General features: G+C 43.4%; 1 protein-coding gene across 2 annotated transcripts in view; it reads left to right on the top strand.

The window, feature by feature from the left end:
* The window catches only part of COL4A2 (collagen type IV alpha 2 chain), a 182,980-nt gene that overhangs the window by 114,793 nt on the left and 44,299 nt on the right, over positions 1-23,888 (top strand). For both annotated transcript variants that reach the window (XM_074329518.2, XM_019731070.3), the window contains exons 11-21: positions 2,403-2,438; positions 5,156-5,197; positions 7,785-7,883; positions 9,815-9,850; positions 10,464-10,514; positions 11,302-11,346; positions 14,981-15,034; positions 15,929-15,995; positions 18,035-18,145; positions 18,621-18,770; positions 23,703-23,795. In XM_074329518.2, coding sequence (XP_074185619.1) covers positions 2,403-2,438; positions 5,156-5,197; positions 7,785-7,883; positions 9,815-9,850; positions 10,464-10,514; positions 11,302-11,346; positions 14,981-15,034; positions 15,929-15,995; positions 18,035-18,145; positions 18,621-18,770; positions 23,703-23,795 — 784 coding nt within the window. The remainder of the gene's footprint in view (positions 1-2,402; positions 2,439-5,155; positions 5,198-7,784; positions 7,884-9,814; positions 9,851-10,463; positions 10,515-11,301; positions 11,347-14,980; positions 15,035-15,928; positions 15,996-18,034; positions 18,146-18,620; positions 18,771-23,702; positions 23,796-23,888) is intronic.

The raw sequence follows: 23,888 nt of genomic DNA, 5'->3' as shown, positions 1-23,888 counted from the left end.
CTTCACAATACAACCATGATGCTTGTGATCACGATAAAAAATGTCAAGACAAAAAATGCATCCTTTGCATGCATTTTGCTACTATTAAGGTAGAAGAATGAGGACTCAGAGTTTATAGTCACCATGTCACTGCCAGCCATGTCAAATTTAAACTGGGTGCTGGCTGGGTGCCATTCCAGTCATGTACAAGCTCTCTGGGCCCCACCTCATCCGTTGATAAAGGCCTGTCATCTCTGGGCAAAGCAAACCAAAGTCCAACAGGGTAATAAGAAGGAAATGGGTTTTGCCTAGGCGTGGCCATCATAGCAGGTGTACCACACCTGGGCATGGCTGGCAGCAGGTGTACCACACCTGGGCATGGCTGGCAGCAGGTGTACCACACCTGGGCATGGCTGGCAGCAGGTGTACCACACCTGGGCATGGCTGGCAGCAGGTGTACCACACCTGGGCATGGCTGGCAGCAGGTGTACCACACCTGGGCATGGCTGGCAGCAGGTGTACCACACCTGGGCATGGCTGGCAGCAGGTGTACCACACCTGGGCATGGCTGGCAGCAGGTGTACCACACCTGGGCATGGCTGGCAGCAGGTGTACCACACCTGGGCATGGCTGGCAGCAGGTGTACCACACCTGGGCATGGCTGGCAGCAGGTGTACCACACCTGGGCATGGCTGGCAGCAGGTGTACCACACCTGGGCATGGCTGGCAGCAGGTGTACCACACCTGGGCATGGCTGGCAGCAGGTGTACCACACCTGGGCATGGCTGGCAGCAGGTGTACCACACCTGGGCATGGCTGGCAGCAGGTGTACCACACCTGGGCATGGCTGGCAGCAGGTGTACCACACCTGGGCATGGCTGGCAGCAGGTGTACCACACCTGGGCATGGCTGGCAGCAGGTGTACCACACCTGGGCATGGCTGGCAGCAGGTGTACCACACCTGGGCATGGCTGGCAGCAGGTGTACCACACCTGGGCATGGCTGGCAGCAGGTGTACCATACCTGGGCATGGTCATTACAGCAAGTGAAATATTGGACATCAACTGATAAAATGGCCCTAGCGCCCCACCTGAATGGTGGTCTACAGGAGGAGTTCAGTCCCCCTGCAAATCAAATGATAGAGTGAGGTGGCAAAAAGGACAAATACATGGATGAAGGCGGGCTTGCTGCAAGGAGGGGAAAGGAGGAAGGAGAGTTGTTAGTGCCTGTGCCGCCCTCAGGCTACTTTCACCATTACACAAGGGACCCAGGAGATAAACTGGCTACTTGAAGGTTTCTGACTCTCATTCCCGACATTTTATACTAGTGAAACAAGTGGGCCTTAAATTACAGAAGGAGAGATTTTGGCTACAGGTGAGAGAGACCTTCTCACAGAAAAGCATTGCTCAAGATTGAGGGACGCTATCAAGGGAGACTGTGGTATCAGTTTCTTAACAGATGTTGGAAAACAATGGAGACACATGTGTTTGGGAAGATTCAGTCATACTAATAGTCGGGGGTGTGAGTACTCATAAATTTCCTTCAGACTATAGGTAATAATTGATTTTGTTTCTACAAAGTAAGTTTCCCTGGTGCTGTGAACGTCATTTTTGCAAACAGGCCTCTGTTATGAAAGACTTGGCCAAATGAAATGAAACAAGGATTATGTGATAAGAGGTTCTTTGCTCTCCTAGTGCATATGCTTGCGGGCTTCCTCACAGCACACACATCACGTGGTCTGGAGGGTTAGACTTTTAAATACACAGTTCAGGGAAATATGAAATAACAGACTGTACCTGCTGGGTTTTCAGCTGATCTGGCATTTCCAGTTCTTCATGTGGGCTATGGAAAGAGCCCCCAAACCCCAGCCTGTTCACTTCTTTGTACTTAAACATCAGCTGTCCTTGTCATGCTCTTACCAGAAGTGTGGTGCTCATGCCGAAGGCTGTGCACATAGATAATGGTGATGTTTGTGGGCGGACTCAACCCTGCAGTACTGACCTGTACATTAGTTCTGCCTGTGAACATTTGCTGACCCACCAGCCAACAGTGCTGGCCGCCCCCATTGGGAACCCCAGAGGGTGGCAGGAGAAACGGTCTCTGCAGTCACGGGGCCTGCCACCTTGCAGAGGGAGCAGGGCAAACATGAATAGGACACAGGTGAAGTCAAAAGTCTAAACTCAGAAAAGCAAACCCGAAACAGCTGTGCATGGACAGCTGGCAAATTCTGAGAACTGGACCTGACCCCAGGCCTCTACCCTGCAGCCATTCCTCCCTGCTGAGACAAATATATCAGAAACCTCCATACATACTACATGGTGTTCTAAATATACAGTGAATGGCTTTCCCAGAGCTTTCTAGCAGATGTTTTCTGGGTCCTGGGATGAAGAAAACAGTTTATAAATTTATTTGTATTTGTGCAGGGACCGCCTGGACCCCCTGGACCAAAAGGACAGCCAGTAAGTTGGTGGTTGAGAGGGAGGGGGAGGGAGCAGAGGGACTTATGTATTTGTATATATCTTTCTGGACCATGGAAATACTCAGTTGACAACTATGTTTTGTTTATTTCATGATGAGAACCATTTTGCAGGTTTTTAGGACTTAGTGTTATAAATTCCAAGTGGTGCACCTGGAGTAGCTGGTACATGAAATAAGTGGATGTGTGGAAGGATGAAAATCATATAACATTCATCTGCATGAAAATCAAACTGATGAATGTTTAATTACAAACATAGATTTAGGGACAGATCATGTTTATCCATGTGTGTTAATTTACAAGAACGAACAAAATTAGCTATGTTTCTGTAGAGGAGCAGATAGCATTCTTAACTGGGTATGATTACGTTCTACAAGAGTGTGTTGTCAGCCTCCAGACATTTCATAGTCAGTGATTTTCAACTCAGGCTAGAGCCCAAAGCTGTACTGTTTCTATCAGAGAAAGATTGTTGAAAGTTGGATAAATGTCCAAGACAAACAGTAGGAGGTTGGTGAGGAAAGTATTTGATCAAAATGCAACATGAGTCAGAAATCCTGGGGTCTGTTACCAACGTTCAAGGACCATTCCACGGCCTGCACATGGCCAAGGACATCTTGCAGCCTGCACATTCCCATGCCTGCTCCATGGAAATCCCATCTCTGTAACCTCCTGGGGACCTCAGCTGCCACCACCCGCAAGCCCCCAGCTCCCATCACCTCTGACACAGCTTCCGGCTGGGGATGGAGCTTGTTAAGGCTGCTGCCCCCACCACTGGGATCCCCACTGTCTGGCAGCCTGAAGCAGGGTGGGAACGGCCCAGAGCCAAGAGAAGCGGATGTAGGATGGGGCGGCCCAGCCCCAAGGTCGCCTCAGATCCCCACTTGGCTGCAACACAAACAGCCCTCATCCCCGACCAGGTCACTTCCTGGTGACTTGGACAAGCAGCTCATGAGGCAGAGGGACCACAGGGGCCCAAGCAAATCGCATTCTAATCTAGCCTGGCTGTATTTCTATGCTTTGATTTCAACTCCCAGCCAGGTGGGAAAAAAGCAAAAATTAATTAAAGACTTTTTTCTTATTTGCAGAAACTCTCTGGGCATTGCAAGGGGCAGACAGTTTACTGCAGAGAGAAAAATCAGATAGGGCCTCACATGGTCTTTTGTCAAGATGGGAATGTAGAGACCCTGGGAAAGAAGCAGCGTTGTTTGGAGGTCAAAGAAAAGAGTACTGTTTCTATAATGTGCATGAATTTGTGGTACAGGCATACCTACCTCATTTTATTGCATGTCAAAGATATTGTGTTTTTTACAAATTGAAAGTTTGTGGCAACCCTGCATTGGCACCATTTTTCCAACAGGCTCAGATGATGGTTAGCATTTATTTAGCAATAAGATATTTTTTAATCAAGGTATATACATATTTTAGACATAATGCTATCACACATTTAATAGACTACAGTATAGTGTAAACATAACTTTTATATGCACTGGGAAACCCCAAAATTTATGTGACTTGCTTTATTGTGACATTTACTTTATTGTGGTGGTCTGGAACCGAACCCACAATATCTTCAAGGTGTGCTTGTAAAGTTTTTCATATGTGCCTATTTTAGACACCAAGGCTGAGTCAACTCTCTCATAAATAACAACTCCACTTGTGAAACTATTAAATACTTGCTAAACTACTTGGCCTAGCTTTGCCTCTTAAGTAAAAAGGAAGATAAAGAGGTGGTATAAAACCCAAAGAATCACCATCCCCTAAAATCATTAAAGGGTAGGAAATGTTTATATGAAATTAGGATTATTTTACCAAAATGGGAAATAGCTGAGACAGAAGAGAGAATGAATTATGATCTTCACATACGGGACCCAATGGGGGAAAAAATGGCTGCTTTCTAAATCTAAAGGGACCAGACCCAAGAAAAATGCTTTGCGTCGCTACCCTGTAGAAACAATATGTGAGCAATTAAGAGTCGGAAAGACGTGGGATCAAATCAAGCTCTGCCACTCATTAGCTGTGTGGCCTTGGTCAAAGGAGATAACAATTTTACCCCCTATGATGTCCAAACTCACCGTGTAGTGTATAGGATTAAAGAAAGCGTGAAGCATTTAGCGAGGGCCCTGGATTGTTATTCTACATACAGCAAGTATAGGACCAATAATATGTTCAGTTTTCTGATCATCAGGAAAGATGTTTGAACAATAGAATGTATTTCAAAAGGGCAAACAGTAAAATATTCCCAAGGGTGACACAGTAACTAACTGCTCTTAGTCCACTATTTTTGAGGTTTTGCTTAGAGAATAAAATAAAAATTTCTTAAAAGCAGATCTGTGTTAAAAGAATAGCATGTCATTTTTCTGAACCCCAGAATTTTCATTGTTTAGGTCTAATCTTAGTGAATGCTCAGAATATACTGTAAAGTGCCACTTTTCCGCATCCCAGTTTGCTCCTGTTCATATTATGTGATATCTGGGCTCAGACTTTTATAACACAGTTTACGTGTGGAAATAGCAAAAGAAAAGACAGTAACTTTCTTTTTGTGTCAATTAGTTTCTGGGAGGTGAAGCCAGAATAATATGCAAGGATAGTTGTTCAGTAATGTTATAAATACATAGGTTTTAGGTTTCTTTTTCTAAAAGAAAGTTATTTCACTGTGATTATTGACTTTTAAAAACTTACAAAAACTCTTTGATTTTTCAGGGCAACAGAGGACTTGGTTTTTATGGAGAAAAAGGTGAAAAGGTAAAGGAAACTTAATAGATTTAAAGCAGAGGCATGCAGTGGTTCGTAGTTAGGAAATAAATCATTTTAATGACTGTGTTTATGTTGTTCTCTTGAGGTGATCTGCAAACAGACCATTTGCATAGAACATGATCATTGTAAAGTGGCAACTTGCCAAACATGCTCCAGTGATAGTTATGGAGCAATAATACAGTAAAAGCGAACCATCTAGTTGGTCCTAGACTTCTCACACAGGCATAACTTCAGCCATCTTCTAACATGGGGAATTCAGAGGTGATTAAGGAAACTGAAGCCAGAGCCACAGATTAATGGGGAGCCAGCTCGGGGACCAGGTAACATAACCAGCTCTGCCTGGGCTCAAAGACAGGAAAGAGAACCACGTGGACTTTTATAATTCCCCACAGTGCCAAGATTCAAAGACCACATGGCCTTTGAGAGGGTCACTTGAGATCATGTGTATTGAATGCTCAACATGGCATCCACACCCAGTGAGTAAAACCTCACCAACACACAACCCCATAGCATTCTCCCCAAAAGCTGCATGCCCACCGTAAAACAGATTTGTTCCTCTGGCCTCATTGTTGGAGCATTGTCATTTTGGTGTACATTTTACTTTTTGATTGAACAGCACACTAAACTTTCACTACTAAGGTGTGAAAATGACTTTGTTCTTTGCATTAATACCACGCAAAAAAATTACAAAACAAAATATTGAAAGCTCTAATTACATAAGTTTAAATTCCTATACAATGAAATATAACAAAATAGCAAAATCACATAGAAAGAAGAAAAATCTGGAAAGAAATAATTGGGTAGAGGGAAGAATAGTCACATTAGATAGAATGGAAACAAAGTTAATGTCTGTAATCTACAAAAAGTTTATTCAAATTGTTAATTTAAAAAAAAGAAAGAAAACTTCAAGGTCCCGATAGGTAAAGGGGAGATGAACAAATAATTTAGATTTTTTTTTTAGGTACAATAGTAGTGGACACTCAGAATACACTGTGGAGTATTACTTTCTGCAGCTAATACATCATCTCAATTTGTTCCTATTCATATTATGTGATATCTGGACTCTATATGTGGAAATAGCAAAAGAAAAGACAATACCTTTCTTTCTGTCAATTAGTTCCTAAGAAGTCAAGTCAGCATATTATGTTAGGATAGCTGTCCAGTAATGTAGCACATCTATAGGTTTCACCATCTGTGCACCACATAGAAAAGTGTTTCTTGCTGATGATAAAAATACAAATTAAAACAACTGAGATATTATGTTTATTGAAGATGCTACTTTTTATCCCAGACAAGAAAAAGCTAAAGGAATTCATCACCACCAAACCAGTATTATAAGAAATGTTAAAGGGACTTCTTTAAGAAGAAGAAGGAATGAAATCTTACCATTTGTGACATGGATGGACTTCGAGGGTGTTAGGCTAAGTGAACTAAGTATGATTTCACTTACATGTGGAATCTAAAAAGCAAAGTAAATGAAACAAAACAGAAACACACTCATAGATACAGAAAACAAACTGATGGTTGCCAAATGGAAAGGGGTTGGGGGACTGGATGAAAAAGGTGACGAGATTAAGAAGTACATATTAGTAGTGACAAAAATCATCGTGGGATGTAAAGTATAGTATAGAAATAAAGTCAATTACATAGAAGTAATTATGTATGGTACCAGATGGGTACTAGAGTTATCAGGGAGATCACTTTGTAAATTATATAAATATTGAACCACCATGCTGTACCCCTGAAGCTAATATAAAATAATATTGAATGTAAACTATAATTGAAAAATAAAAAATAAATGTTAAAATATGAGCAGAGGACCTAAAGAAACATTTCTCCAAAGAGGACATACACATGGCCAATAGACACATGAAAAGATGCTCAGTGTCCCTCATCATCAGAGAAATACAAACTAAAACCACAATGAGATGTCACCTCACACCTGTCAGAATGGCTATCATCAATAAATCAACAAGTGTTGGCGAGGATGTGGAGAAAAGTTATATAAATGTCTAAGCTCAATGCTGTACACTTGAAACTAATTTAAATTGAATGTCAACTATATTGAAAAATAAACAATTTTTTAAAAAGATGCTTTTTAGTATATAAAAATGCCTTTAATTGGTGAAGTAGTGGTGAAACTGGAGCAGTCTTTCATTTTTTAGGTATTACTTATATCTTGGTACCAATCTTGGAAAGCAATAGAGTGATACATGTAAAGAACCATAAAGACATTTAGCCCTCAGACATAACGATCTCCTTGCATAGAAATTCATCATGAGGTTATTCCACAGAAGCAAATGCAGCCTCAAATTGTGAACAACCTAAACAATTTTTACGCAGACATTCTAAATAATTATTAATGCAAGAAGGATACAAATAGTTTTGCATTGTGATTATTTCATTTTAAATTATGAGTTGTGTTTTATATTATAAATATAACACTACAAAATTGGTGTGCATGTGATAAGTACTATACAAAGAGAAAAAAAGCAGTTGGTGGGATTGTACTTGTACTCAAGTGTAGTAATGTCTTTCCAATGTAAAGACTTGTGCTTTGCTAAACCATTCACAGGGTGAAATGGGACTGCCAGGACGCAATGGGATTCCATCAGACAACCATCATGCCATCATCGGGCCCACGAAGGAAACATTCCATCCAGATCAATATAAGGTAAAGAATATTTGCCAAAATTGACTGTATTCCCCCACTGAACTAGAAAGAAAGGAAGGAAATGAGGGAGGGAGAGAAGGAGGGAGGGAGGAAAGACAGAGAAAGAAAGGGAAGGAAGGAAGGAGAGAGGAAGGGAGGGAGGGAGGGAAGGTAGGAGCGAGGGAGGGAAGGAGAAAGGAAGGAAGGAAGGAAGGGAGGGGAAGGAAGGAAGGAAGGAAGAGAGAGAGAGAGAGAGAGAGAGAGAGAGAGAGAGAGAGAGAGAGAAAAGAAAGAAAGAAAGAACTTTCTTCAATCTTATTCAAACAATTGCGTTCAAAGTGGAAAACGCCTCACCATCAAACTGAGCGTAAAAGCACAATTGTTCATTCGGTCAAGTAACTGCATTAGTCTACATGTGAAACAATTGTAACAAATTTGAAACAAAACAAAGATCCATAAAAAAAATCTCCAATCTATCCTTAAGTACGTGAGTCTCCAGTTTAGACGTAGGTTCTGGTCAGCGCATAACTCAAATAGAGTGTATAGACCTATCTGACAAAATGTTGTACTCTGCAAAATAAACCTACTCTTACTCTTTGCTGACATAGAGCATCACTGTGGGGGGGTTGTTTGGATCAAAGTCCATTTTCTGACCCTTATAATGTCTATTAATGTTTCGTGTGACCAAAAATGTTCTCTTGGAGTCTGAAACAAAAATCAACATCCTGCTCTACCACTTACTAGTTCAGATGGGCCACGTAACCTTCCTAAGCCTTCATGTTCCCTCGTACCAAATGAAGCTAGTAATACATTGTAGAGCTGCAGGGTGGATTGTAGGAGGCCACAGGTGAAATGCACAGCATAAAGTCAGGAAAATCAACAAGAACCAAAACAAAAACCCCAAATATAGACTATAATTCCCAAAACTCAAGTATCTGTCAAGATGGGGATTGAGTGCTTGGTCCTGGATGGGAGAGGCAGGCATGCTGACCACTGCCTTAGGGACAGTGAATCCGGGCAGCTGTGGCTAAGTGCTAAGTGACCTGACTTGACAAAAGTGACCTGGGAGGTGGCTGGTGCAAGACAAAACTACCAGAGGAAAGTGAGTCCGAAGCAGGTAGGTTGTGTACAGCTGAAAAAGTGGGATGTCCCTGGACAACCAGGCAGGAGGAGAGGCTCCACTGAGTTGTCAGGATGGATTCTGGGCAGGCCTCTGGCTCCTAGTGATGACCTGACCATCAGCCACATAGGGCCTCTGTCCAGGAGCTGAGGATGGTGTGGGGCCAGAGCCGATTCTATCCATGCTGAGATGCTCAAGCTTCCAAAACCAATTTCCTCTTCCACAACCAAGAGGGAATGGTTCCGGGGCTGGTGCCCAGCCAGCCTGCAGGGGGCAGTCTTGGGCTGCAGGGATCCAAGTGCTGTCTTAGCAGTGATGGAGACCAAAGACGTGGCCTGTCACTACATTTCTTTCACCATTTTCACCAAGAGAAGTGGGAAAAATAGATCATAGATCATTAACAAAGCCACTTTTTGCTTGGGATTTGAATACACTCCAAATGCATCTTTTCCTCAGAGAACCCTCTTAATAATATTTTATCAACCCTCCTAACAAATATTATCACCTGGGGCTTTTCTCTGGGCATATTCTCCCACCACAGGATATTATAAGGCTGCCACCATGGTGTGATAAAGGAAACCACATAGACAGAGACAGCCTCGCAATCATATCAAAAATAACGTGATTTAATTAATATTATGAAAATCTAGAAGAAATAGCACATTTTCCCTTGAATTTTGAAGCTGTAAAATCTAGGGTTGTTACAGTTCATTTATAATGATTGTTTAAGGTTTATTAAATTCCTTTCACCTTGTATCATAAACACTGATGAGTTTTAAATATTATTATTCTTGAATTAATGAGCATTTCTTATTTTTCATTTTCTTCACAGGGTGAAAAAGGAAGTATGGGAGAAAAAGGGAAAATAGTAAGTCAAGCAATAAAGATGTTTCTTCTCACTGGTGGTTTCCAAATTCTCAGTGTTCCTCTTGCAACAATAGAGTATGCAGGGGTTGTAACAACCCATGGACCCTTGGTTTCTAATCCATTTGTCTACAGCAAGAAAGTATTATTGTTTATGCTTTTTTTTTTTTTCCAGAAAATAGTTTTAGAATATCTTCCTTTTTGCATAATAAACACCAGCTAATCAACATTTTCTGAAGTTCATAAAATGAACCTAAACTCCTTAAGAGAGAAGATGTGGGTGGAAGGGGGAGGGCAGGTTTGACAGACTGGCTTCTGTTCTGGGGGGGGGGGGGGGGGTCTAACCATGTAATCACTCCACCCCCTCTTTAATCTTTGTCATGTTTGCCCCAGTATTCTCAGTCCTCCCACTTCGTCACTTAACTGTGTGGCGATGACGGGTGATATCCTAGATACGGCAGATTCACAGATTCCTGTGAGTCTGCCATTTTGCTCAGCTACAACTGAGAACCACAGAAGTAGGCTGGCCCTAGTCAGAGTACTAAAAAAATGGAACCCCTGAGCAGGTAAAGTGTAAATTGTCGGCTGTTCCCTCAGGTCTCTGTGTTCTCTCCTAGGGCGTTTCGTTGAAGGGAGAAGAAGGAATCATGGGCTTTTCAGGACCACGGGTAAACCATGCATTCTATAACTGTGTTTTGTTTTGTTTTGTCTTTCAAATAGACTTTCTTTTTTTTAGAGTAGTTTTTGGTTCACAGCAACGTTGAGCTTAACGTACAGAGAAATTTACCTCGTACCCCCTTCTCCTCCACATACACAGCCAGAGTGGTCCATTGGTTACAGTGGATGAGATGAGCCTACATTGATTGACACATCATTATCACCCAATAACGGGTTTTTAAAACTGTGCACCTCCATTTGGTGAAGGGTAGAAACAGAACACAAATACATTTCTGCTTGTATTAATTAGGCTAAATTAACCTGTGATAACAAAAATGTAGACTGTCTCCAATAGATGAGAAGTTGATTTCTTGCTGCCTGAAGAGTCCAACAAAAATGTCCCTAGTAGGGTGTGGGGTGGGACAAGGGAGTGTCTCCGCCCAAGAAGATTCAGCCACCTGTGGCTTCCTACTACTGTGTTACACTCTCCAAAAGTAAGAACAGAGACTCATGAGAACATTGGCATGCAGGCCCCTTTAGAGCTTTACTGTTTTTCCCGTACCATGTTTATGGATTTCTCCATATTTCTTTAAGTGGTAGATATGATGCATTACGTAAAAGTGTCACTAAAATGATTCGTCTCTTTTAGAAAATAAAAGGAGTTTCTGATGGTTTTGATACTTTCATAGTAAAGAATTTCGTTTTTTTTTAGACCAGGTCAGGTGCCATAGTAATGTCCTCTGGAAAACATTGCTGCATATTCTAAGCTGTTAACTGCTTGTTTTCTGTTCAACCCAGGGTGCCGCTGGCTTTGATGGTGAAAGAGGTTTACCAGGACAAAAAGTAAGTGTGATGCATAAAATGCAATCTGCTCCAGACCTGAAACATTTCACAAAGGTCAAATAGAAAGGCTAGAATCCCACGGGGGAGAAAAATTGCCCCAGGAAAAAGCATTTAAAACTTGCACTGCATTTATCTTATCGTCTCCAATCCTCTGAAATCCTTGAGTCAGATTATATACCTTTTTGTCATTTTGCAAACCAGTCTGTTGGTTCTTCCTTAGGTTCTCTCCCTCCAAGCTTCACATCACCCAGCCCCCACCAGCCCCGGGGAGTCTCTGTGCCTTCCAGTCTCCCACCTCTCCTCTCCATCATTGTATGTCACTCTTAGGAAGGTTTTCACTATAGTGACCAAGGGTTCGCCTACATTTTTTTACATATTGATCTCACACATTTTAACACTTCATTTCTCTTTAATGATGACCCAGTGATTTTTACCATGTGTTCTATGGATAGACCTTTGGAAATTTTTAAGAAGAAAACGTGAGAAATATATTGAGAATCTGGTTCCGGCTTAGAATTGTCTGAGTACTAGGTCACAGGAGAGAATACACATAGAAATAGATTCTTGATTTATTATTTTATTAATGATTTTATTAATCACAGATTAAGGATTTATTATGTTCATAAATTCAATCACAGAATGTACAGGACAGGTCCTTCTCATCACAGACTCCCAGCATTCTCCCCAGAGGCAACCACTATAAATCGTTCTATGGGTATCATTTCAGATTGGTGCTAGCATATAAAAGACATGCATTTTTATATGCATGTAATTTAATGAGAAAATAAAAATATCTGTATCATTCTGCCGCTTGTGTTTTCATCCAATGCGCCTTGGAGATTGTTGCACATTAGCATGTGCTCATCTACATGGTTCTCCTAACAAGCTGCACAGAATTGCGGTCAACGGATGGACCGTATTTGCTTAACTTGCCCCTTGTGGTGGTTTCTAGCTGCTTGCTACTTCCAACGATCATGCAGTCAACACTGTGGAACACACATCTTGGTAGCAAAGGCTAGTATTTCCATAATTCAGTCCTAATAGGTACATAGAAAGAGACTTAAAAAAAAAAAAAAAAAAATCAGTTCAGCCTCCAAATCGTGAGTCCCCTGAATCCCGTTCATGGCTCCATCATTTCAGATGGTAGTGAGACAGCTGGAGAACTATAAGGCTGCTGCAAGCATGCACTGGGGCTCGTCAGTCCCTCTGCAGGGAGTTCTGCCATGTTTGTTCTGTGACTTGACCTCCCAAATTTGGTTTCTAACCTCCATTGGCGCCAGGCACAGGCGTATTCACCCTGTGTTCTGGTTTGGACCACTCACAATGAGCACCAATCTCGATTCCTTCCTATGACCTCCGTTGATCTTATTTTTCCTATTCCTGTCCTTTTATACTAAACTCGGGCCAGGGATGACACCAGGGTTTGCACTAGCTACACCCATCTTGTCATAACATTAGTAACTGATAGGCGTGCTCCCAAAGGTAGCGTACCTGGAGCAAAGCTGTCCACGCAACGCCCAACCAGAGGCCAAAAGGCCGAAATCTAGTTTAAGGACCACAATAAGCAAGTGCTGTATAGAGATAGAGCACGCTACAGCAAACGTTAGCGTTTAAAAGTAATCCGTTTCCACACATCTCCATGTAATTAAAGTACTGCTGTTAATATTTTGATTGCCTGCCATGTGCTAGTGAAATCATAATTATGGTTTGTTTTTCTACACCCAACACTAAGGAGTTACAGTGTTTTTCAAATGCAATTCAACACAGCTGTCCCGCTGAGAACTCAGAGTTAATGAAGGACAAGATGTTCGCCAGGCACTGACCACCTGGGCCTCTCACTGCTGTGGCCCAGATGTCAGGATCTAAGGCTCACATCTTCCAGCTTGCTTTCTGCACTTGGAGTGACTGGGGAAGCCGCAGAGACTTCCAAATAAGTGGGGCGTCTCAGTTGCTGTGGGAAAATCGTTTCCTAGACTATACAAATAGAAAGTGCTTAGGATAAATACACATGGCGGAGTCGTCCTGCGTGTTAGTAGCACACTACACCACAGATATGGCTACCATGTGTTATTTTACTTGCCAAGTTGCCATCACTCCCCAACTAACTTCCCAGTTATCCTCACAGACTTTGGTTTAAGGATGTAACATGGAACCAGTAACCAAAGGCAGCTCCAAGGAGCAACTGTGAACACCAACATAAACACGCATCGAAATAGGATGAACCGAAAAAGAGGACTCTGGGAAAGATTTTTGCTTTCTCTACAGAATCAGCTGCCCCTCCCTCATTCTTCCTGAGATGGACAGAACTTTAGTTAGTTCTGGGGATGCTTGTTACTGCTTGATGATGAGCAGTGCTTGCGGGGTGTGGGGGGAGGCGGGGGCGGGAGAACAGAATGGCTTGTAGAGCTGACAAAGTCTAACACCTTGTTTGAGCTGGATTGTAATGTCAGCCCTGGACACAGCTCAGACTGAATGCCCAGCTGCCAGCGCCCCAGTCATTGGCAAGCTCTTTAATGATTCCTAGCCTATCTCATGAGACAGCCTCTGAATGGGAGATCATTTTTAATATTAGAGAAATTTCCCTTGACATTTGAATCTTCAGCTCCACCTAGTGTGAAAGAAAGTCAGTTTAAATCATGGTCCCACCATGAAAAACACAAAATTAAGCCCATCTTAATTCTAGATTCCTAACAACATGACTTGCAGCTTACATGCTCCTAGATTTTAAAATATCATGTAAAAATCATCGGATAACGTCCGTTTTTTATTTTATACCATTGGTACCTGGCATTCTGAATTTTGGGGACCTTACTGTATATATTCTTTAACAAGGGGGAATACATTTCTAAACTTTTCAAGAAGGTTTATATATCTACTCAAATACGATATGGCTCTTTCAATACATATCTGAGGGAATTAGAAAGCAAGAGTGAGCACTAGAGTTTCCTTTTCTTAATAAAGGAAAAAAATTCTAAATTGAGAGGCATTAATGCTCCTATTTGGTGTTAACTGAAATTTTTCAAAACCCATCTGAGAGGAAGGTTTTAATAGATGGATCAGGCTGTCAGCATAGTCCCACTAATGAATCATAAAATCACTCAAACTTGGTGTCTGTGCGGCCTGTCGATGCAGTAGGAAGGACACAGCACCTCCATGAAGGAGTCTTGCTGAATCGATGAACCTGGGCCTAATGAAACCGCGCTAGCTAACAACTCATTAATTTAGAGAACATATGGGGGATCGAGGTGCGTATTATCCACCACTACGAGAATGAGGTGGATGAAACCCACCATGTAGCGTATTTGCAGTACCAATGATCCAGTTTCTTCCACAGCAACAACAACAACAAAGTTACTAAAAAAGTAGAAAGGAAGAGGAAACTATTATAAATTAAAAATAAATTAAGAGGCATAGCAGCCAAATGTCATGTTTGGACTTTGGATCCTGAGTCAAACCAAGCAACTTCAAAAAGATACTTTTAAGACCAAAATCAGTCAAAACTGGACAGAGACCAGGTAGTAGGTGATTTTAGGGAATTACTGTTCATTTCATTAGACATAATAAAGGTATTGTGGTTACTTCTTTAAATTATATGTCAGAGATAAGAAATAAGCACCAAGTATCTTCTCTGCAGGGAAGCAGAGGACCTGATGGTTATGAAGGCCATTTTGGACCCCAAGGACCCAAGGTAAGCTCCGTTTTCATTTGGACAGTTTTCACTTCTTTCCTTTGGATGGTGTTCTGATCACCTCCTATTCACCATGTTGGACAAGGGAACCTCTGTCCTATACAAGAATAGATAACGGAACACACGACACCCAGCACTGGAGAGGTGAGATGGACATTCATCTGTCAGTCAGTATATCCCTCAGGATGCGGCACAGCAAGCAAGACCACATGGAGGTTGCACCTGGAGCAGAGTGAACCAGCAGGGCTGTGGGATGGGTCTTGTGGTAACACGAGGGCAGGGTATCCCCTGGTTCCTGAGGGAGGATATGACTAACTTGTTGGAATAATCCCACGGGTGGGCAGGGAAATAAAGTGCAATAAGTTGAGAACCAGGTGGGGTACGGCTGTTCTAGCTGATGGGGAAACCAGCCAGGGAGGGAGGCTTTCCTGCTGGATGGGGCCATGTCTTGTGAGAACAGGGAAACTCATCGTTAGGCCTGTGAGACCCAGTGAGGCCCGAAGTGGTCAAGGCAGCACTTGAAATGTTTCGCCTTACAGTCCAGAAGACATTGTATCAGGGTGTAGCTGCATCACCCTCAGCTCATCCTACGGGGGGGCTCAGATACCATTATCAAGAATGGAACAGTCCACTCTGCAGAAAGCAGGGTCCTGACTGGGTCCGGTGTTTGACAAGGATTTCAAAGTGATGTTGGCCCCTGCCCACTTTGTTGTCTCTTGGTGTGCCTGGGACGCCTGGACTCACTGCCACCAGGCAGAGGCGATGGTTCGATTACTCAGAATAGGAGACTCCGCGCCTGAGCCACATGCAGCTTTGTTCTGTGGAAATGCGCAGTGTCCACAGCTCCGAAAGGCCGGGCTCACGTTCTCCTCTTTTCCTCTTTGTTTCCTCCAGGGAGAAATGGGGGACCGAGGCCTCCCAGGCCCACCTGCCTACTCCCCTCATCCTTCTCTGGCAAAAGGTTTGTTTGTATACGATTTCTCCTGCATATACACATTCTCTTCTGTTACGGGCACCGAGTCATGGACTTGCCAGAAAGAGTTGTCTAAGTAAAACAAAACAAAGCGAACAAAAGTTGTTTAGAACATAACCGTTGTAGAATCTCAGTCTCGTATACACCTTCCCGTGTGGCCTCAATGAAGTATCATGGGAGACCCTCACTTTGCCTCTGCCTGAGAAAGCGTTCCCCCCCTTCCAGGTGAGACCCTTCTGTGGGGGAATTCTTCCATGTCTGCACGCCTTGTGCAGGTGTGGTTTTGTCACCTGCAACATCACTAAAGCCATCCAGTCCTGCACATCAGGCCTCCATGGCAGGAGGTCCAACCACCTTCACCCGTCTCTGTAGCAAGATGCTAAAGCCCCTCTGCTAGCCAGTCTGAAGCCTTAATCTGTAAACAGTCACATCCTTTTCGACTGCAAGGAACTAAATCTCCAAATGTTTGCACATGAGCAACTCCGCAAGAAGATGCTCCACTGTCACAGTGGCCCCCTGTGTGTAAATGAAGGATTTTGCATGTGTTGCAGCTAATGCTCATCTTAATACTTTAGCTCAGCCTTCCTCGTTGGTGAGGTTATATTGAAATATGATTCACATTCTGTGATAAGAGCAATGGTCTCTGGACCTTTTTGGATGTGCATCGTTCTAAAAAAAAAAAACATGTTTTCAAAAAATGGTTTGAGCACTCCCCTGAATAATTGTACATCTATTTGTTTACAGATCATTTATCCGTGTTATAGGAGGTTCCATGAAGGAAGAGATTTTAGCCCGTTTGGTTCGCTATTGCATCCCCAATTTCTAAAACGTTTCCAGACACCTCGAGGGTAGTCAGTAAATATTTATCTGAATGACTGAATAATGTCCTAAAATGTACACATCAGACAGGGAGTTTAAAGGATGAGGTTGTTTTTAAATAAAGATGGTCTAGAGTGTCCTACCTGTGCCAGTAAATCACCTGGCACACTCCTGTCATATGGGCCCAGGACTCAAGGACTCACTGTCCTGCTTAGATGTGAACCATCTGTCAGTTTAATAACTACTTTTGCATGTCTCCTCCAACATGCCGAAGAATGTGGCTGTGCCACTTTGTGTTTGTTTTATTTAGGCGTAAGGCCTGTAGGAACATTCGTACGTTATTCATCCAGCAAACAGTTATGAAAAGCCTATCCAGGCAGGGTCTGCGGCTCAGGGGACGAGGGGACTCAGAGAGAATCAGCCCTGGCCTCTTTGCCCCCTGCCACAGCGTCTGGTGCATGGGAAGATTCCTAATCATATTGTTTCCTTCTTTATTCTCAAATTGGACTCAGCGACTTGCCCCACCTGATTTTCCACTACCTCAGTGCACCTGTATCCCGAGACTCCAGCCCAGTCCTGCTGAGTGCTCCCAGCTCTGTGCTGTCAGTTTGGCGGATCTCCCCTCTGGATGCCCTTCCTTCCACTGTCCTCTGCCCTCTCCCTCCCCGGCTCCCATCTCCATCACACTCCACTAGAATCTGAAGCTCAACTGCTAGGTTACCTTCTCCAGAAAACCTGAGTGCCCCGGGGCACAATGCTTCACCTCTCTGTGAAATTCGCATTGTGATACTATTTGTACCACATGGTTTTATGGGAGTCAAATGTGTGTATTTAACACTGAATCTAGTGCACACAGCAGTAGTTCAAAATGTTGTCTACTTCTATTATTTTTATTCTCCATGATCTCTTAGTATCATTTTTTCCCCCCCAAATAGTCTTCCCCTCCTTTGAAATCTCTCTGTATCTTTTTGGCATTATGTGCCTCTCTATTGTTTTATGATATTTTTAAGAATCTTGTATCACCCCTTTGATTGGGAATGAGCTCCTTGAAAACAGGGACCATTAACACCCAAATTAAACATTTGGAGCCCCACCATGCTTCTGCAATATGCAGGGTATTTGTAAATATGCATTCATTGAAAAGGTGAACATCCACTGCAAGCGCTAGACAAGTCTTGTCCTAATTGTGGGGCCTGTCTCGATTCCAGGTGGCAGAGGTGACCCAGGATTCCCAGGGGCCCATGGGGAGCCAGGGCCCCGGGGTGAGCAAGGCGACCTCGGCCCACAAGGCCCCCCTGGCACGTCCATCAGAGACGAAGGTAATGTGGTTCCACAGTATTAAAACTATGACCCAAACTACGTCCGTTCAGCTCCTCACATAAACCACAGGCCCCTTACTGACTGCACAGTTTGTTTGGTGCTCTTACAGACTGGGTTTAGCAGTGTAAGGGGGCTCGCATACATGTTTGGATGTCTTCACACAACAATTGGACTTGTGACAGCAACTCCCAGTAGGTTAGACTATGCCGCTGATGAGTAACTAGCACACTTCTGTCAGTTGGCCGAGGAGCATGGGCAGTCAACAGACATTACCAGGTATCAATAGCAACTCTCAGGCCACTATGTGGGCTTTTTTAAGTTGAAAAATGGCTATGAAATATACCACTGACCTTCACCCCTGAAGTTACTGACTGGACTGTAAATCCACTAGTCCTGCTAGTGGTCTCCTGTGGACGGAATGACGACGCAGTTGTTACATATCAGAAGTTTCACATTGGTAATTGCTATTTTCAGATGGGAGGAGAGGCTTCCCGGGTGAAATGGGACCCAAAGGTTTCATGGGAGACCCAGGCATCCCTGCACGGTACCCCGGCCCGCCAGGAGCTGATGGAAAGCCAGGGCACCAAGGACTCCCAGGGCCCGCTGGACCACCTGGGCCAGATGGTAAGCGGAGGGAAACTCGAGGGGCGCATTCTGGTGTCCAGACAAAGAAGCCCGGCCAGCCAAATTTTCACTTGGGTTTTCTGCTAAAAATGTCGTGAACCAGTACAGTAGGCAGTGGATTAGGGTGTAGCAGATGCTGTGTGGTGCAAATAGAAATGGCTGGTGATGGAAGAAGGGCAAAACCTTGCCAACCTGTTGAGTATTAACAGTCCCATAGATATTAACCAGTAAGGGTTGGCTGAGCGTGACTCCAGTGAGATCAGTCCTTCAGTGAAACAGCAGAAAGGTACAGTCTGGAAGCTGATGAGAGCGGAGAGCTGCTGGGTGATAAGTTCCAGACAACTTTCTTCCAGGGTTGGAGGCCTCACTTCTTGACTTCCAGCCTCTCTCCTCTGTTTGACCAACAATTGTAAGCAGATTGATAATCTGTCTTCTCGGCCCATGCAGAACCAAATCAACAGCTGAACAGGTGGCGACAGTTGAGGACGAGAAGGGATGGCTGCACCACCTGTAACAGGAAGCGGCAGCCATTAACCAAGGCCGAGATGGAAGGCTGTAAAGTAGACAAGCAGGAGACACTGTCCCCACATGCTACCCAGGGGGCATCATCAAATCGTAGCACTAAGAGGCATTTCCAGGTTCTGATGTTCCCGTGGTGACATCCTTTAGTTGAGAATGCCCTCAGGAGGCAGGGCACTCTGTCTTTGAGCCTGCCATCAAAAACGGTTATTCTTTCCAGCTTCCAAGTTTTTAAAGAGTTATGCTTTGGACTGTAACATCTTTTAATGGAAACGTTTCAGGTCCTCAAGAGATTGGATAGTTGAGGCATTAGAAGAAAAGAGGAGGTCACAATTTCTTTCTATGTGACATGGACCACAATTTAGCAGCCGTTCCTTTTCAAAATATTTGACTTTAGATCTCCTGACATCACCCCTGATAATCTCGACGGCTTCCTCCCTTCAGAGAGGAAGAGCATCATATTTGCTAACGGGTAGTGTTTGATTTCAATTAAACGTAAATTCAAAAACCCATGCTTTAATTGCTTTTGGGAAATGACTTTGCCATCTCTAGAAGGAAAGCTGTTGGAGGCATTAGAAGCATATCTGTGCAGACTTCTTCCAGTAATAAATCGCAGTGATGTCTCTCATTCTAGTTTGCATTCTACAGTAAATTTTTAAATTGATATGGTTCTACATTCCCAATTTTCCTTCACCTGGAAAAACCATATTCTCATATTCTTTCGATAATTTTTAGGTGCAGATATCTCCCTGGAATTTGCCAAATAGTTTGAGCAGGGTTGTCTTTAATTTTCTTTATCCTGAAAGTAATATTTATTACTGTGACATTTGTGATAATGGCTGCATTTCTACAAGTGTTATATTTCCTGAGTACATGGTATTTGTTGAGTTTTCCCCTTTTTTGGCCACAAAACATGATGTAGTAAAAATAAAAGCATAAAAATATGCTGCTTTAAAGGCCTGTGATTGAAGGCTAACCTTGCCATTATTCCTATAACTAAATTCCATTTCAATAAGGACATAAACTCATGCCATTTTGCTTTATAAATCTTTCTTCGCAAACTTATGGTGTACTAACAAGTCATCTATAAACACATTAACTTATTTCTGATTGATATTGTAAACTGAAGAGAATTTATAAAATAGATGGAATGGTATTTGCTAAATTCTATCAACTAAAAAATTTAAAAGCATATAACTTAAGTTCTCCTTGAAATATTTATCTTACCCCATGAGACACATTGTTTCCAGTCATCTTTTTATAAGCTATCTCTTGTACAAAGAGTATCCAACCATAATGACTTTTTAAAATATTATTGTGTATAATCAAAACTGAATATCTATGACCTCGATTCCCACAGAGTTCGACTGTTCTCTGGGAATGAAATCGTTGGATTCTTTTCTTATCTGCATTTCATCTTGTTTTAAGCATTGTTGCTGATGAAAATCAGAATTTCTAGTGTTTTGCAGTTCCAGCAAAACCAAACCGTGAAGTCCGTTTTCTTTCTGAGCTAAATATTTTCGCTTACTCCTAGTTCCAGCTCAGTTAACTGAATCGAGTGGGGTGGGGGGATCAGGGGAGGCAGTTCCATTGTGTTCTAGAATAAGTCAAAATACTGCCTGGTTTGTCATGGCCATTGGCCTCTTCAGGGAAATCATGTAAAAACATCTAAGAGGCACACTGCTGTTCTATAGAACCTGTTAGAAATTACTAATTTATTAGATAAAGAAAAGAAAACAGGGAAAAGGAAGGCTGGCACCGTAAGATGGCCACACTGTGCCTTTGGACTAGATGTACAAACTCGGTGAAGAACACGCACAATCTCTTTGTCTCACGTTTAACATTCCGATGTACCTGAAGCATCTGTGATTAAAGAGCTACCTGTGATACTATACTTTTCATAACATATTGGAAGAACGTTGGAGATAGAACCCACACAGCCCACCACTGGTCTGACATGCTCTTGACCCAGTCACCAGTGGCCCGTGGAGCCACATCCTCGGGGCACCATTTTGCTCCATCAGCAGCCCCTCGGCAGCACAGGATGCCGCCGGCATTCCCTTTCTCACTCTTTCTTCTCTGGCCTTCCATGATGCCCCACTCTCTTATGCCCCCCATTGTCTCAAAGACCATGTTTCTGAGGATCCTTTGCTGGCGCTTCCTTCTTCTTCCCCCTCTTCCCATCCATCCAGTAGATGATGGAGTTCCTTGAAGTTCATTCTTCTCTCTGTACTCTCCACACGGGTGAACTCATCCATTCACCTGAATTTAAATACAAGTTCTATGCCAGCACTCCTCACTGTGTCTCTAGCCCAGTTCTGAGTTCACAGTACAAACTGAACTCAGACAAACCGTTAACTCACCATGTGGTCACCACTGTGTGTATCACAGACATCTCCAACTCTGTGTGTCCAAAACTGAACTCTGAATCTCCTGCTCCCCGACCCACGTGCCCCTCTCCTGGGCCTCACCCATGACCACAGACCCAGGAGCTCAGGCCAGAGTCGTTCTGGCATCTCACCCGCACAATGAATCTATCACCAGGTCCTAGTGATTCTGCCTCTTGAATCTTGAATTTTGAAATCGTGCATTGCTCTTCATTTCACTGCGTTTGCCCAAATCAAAGCCGCCACATGTCATGCTTAGTCTGCAAGAATAGCCAACCCACTCATGACCAGCTTCCATTCTTTCACTGTCCAGTAATGGTCTGCACAGCCAGTGTGTCCTCTTTACATGTAAATTAGATTGTGTAACTTCTCCCTTTCAAACCCTTTAATGGCTTCCTATTGCCCTTGGCATGAAATCCAAACCCCATTTCATTCCTTAGACCACGTGGCTGGCATGATCTCCGTCACCTTCCTTCCTGTAACTCCTCTTCTCACTCATCACCCTGCAATGACTGCCATTCTTCCTACCTCAGCCTTTTGGACAAGCTCATCCTCTCTCAGGAACATTCCCTCCCACCCTCTCTCGGCTGGCCATCTTTTATGCTTTAGGTCTTAATTTTGTGTCACATTCTCAGAAAAGACTTTCCTGACGCCCTCTCCCCAATTTTCAATGGGCCTCTCCCTACTGCTGTCTCTGAGCAGCCTGTTCTCACAGCACTGGCCATATTTGAGACTCTATGTTCGTCTGTTCACTAAGGTGTGTCTGCCGTGTGTCTTCACAGCTAAACTGTAAGGTCCATGCGGTTCTGTCATTTTGTTTCCAACTGTATACACAGCTCCCAGCACACTGCTGAGCACGGCATAAGCTCTGGGGAAATGTTTGATGCACGAATGGATGGAGGGATGAGAGATTATATTAAATGTGTAATGAAACCAAATTACAATGGGGGACAATAGTCATTGCCACCTTTCCGTGAAGATTTATAGTTACCTAGGAGCGTTCTGACACTCAAATTCTGGTATCATTTTCCCAAGCAGACAGCAAGTTTTTTAAATTAGTGTTTTCCTTTCCTTCCTGCCTCCTTAATCTCTTCATTCTCTCCTGTCAGGTACCAAGAGGTGAGTGTAGCAGCATGTATTTTAATTGGTTGGAGGAGTTTTATTGGCTCTTGAGAGCTATGAGCACTACAGGGTCTGGCAGCGAGGAGAACAGAACCCGTCAGGGATTCCATACCCTGCAGTGTTTCCTGGACATGTGAAGCCCCAGTCTCGCCACAAGATGGCACTCCTCTCGCATGTGACAGGGAGAGTTTTGTTGGCTTTCCGAGTGTGTTCCTTCCACCTTTGCCCAGATATCCCTGCTTGGAATTATCAGAATCCTGCAGTTGGTGGCAGGACTTCTGAAGTACCCTGATCCCAGATAAAGGAGTGAGGGATGGGAGGGCGGATAGTGACCATGCTGATGTGTGTGTGTGTGTGTGTGTGTGTTTACCCTAAAGAGAGAAAGAGGAAAGAGAGTGCTTGGGGCAGTGGGGGAAGAGGTACATGTGTGCACCCGTTCATTCCAAGGGGAAGGACAGAATAGGGAACCAAATTCGCTGTAATATCTTTTTTTATTTTGTTTTGTTTTGCTTTTCGTCTTTTGGAAAGCGGATGTTAGAATCAAGGTCTTTAGCACATAAATAAAATACGTGATAAAAAAATCAAAGCCTTTCCTTGGACTCAATGTTTCTCAAAACAAAGATTTTTATCTCTAGACTTGAATAGAAAATCTAAACTGATGGGCTCTCACATCTCTTTCCGTCACTGAAACCTATGGCCACAGAACAGTGTCCATATCTTCCTGAAGAGATGTTTTGGAATGGAATTGGAGTGTGTGGGTCATTCTTTTTTTGTGTGTGTGGGGGGGGGTCATTTTTACTCTCTGTTGGGAGATTTAGCTAAAAACCTTCCAACACTGCGTTCAGCAAGTTGTGGGGTCCCTGTGCTGTGCTAACGTGCTGGCCCCTGTGGGTTTTCTCCTTAGGTTACCTTTTCGGCCTTAAAGGAAAAGAAGGAGAGCCGGGCTTTCCTGGGTCTTCTGGTTTCCCTGGGGCTCGTGGACAGAAAGGATGGAAAGGTACGAATGTCTGGGACCGATGGAGAGGGGTGGGGGGATGACTCGGCCCGTCTGATCCGCCTCACCCTTTTCACTTGTTCTGAATTGTACATG

The sequence above is a fragment of the Rhinolophus sinicus genome, chromosome 16, assembly GCF_057876585.1.
Source record: "Rhinolophus sinicus isolate RSI-liver-muscle chromosome 16, RSI-T2T, whole genome shotgun sequence".
NCBI lineage: Eukaryota > Metazoa > Chordata > Mammalia > Chiroptera > Rhinolophidae > Rhinolophus > Rhinolophus sinicus.
The sequence above is the reverse complement of the archived record's forward strand: the minus strand, read 5'-3'. Positions and strand labels throughout refer to the sequence as shown.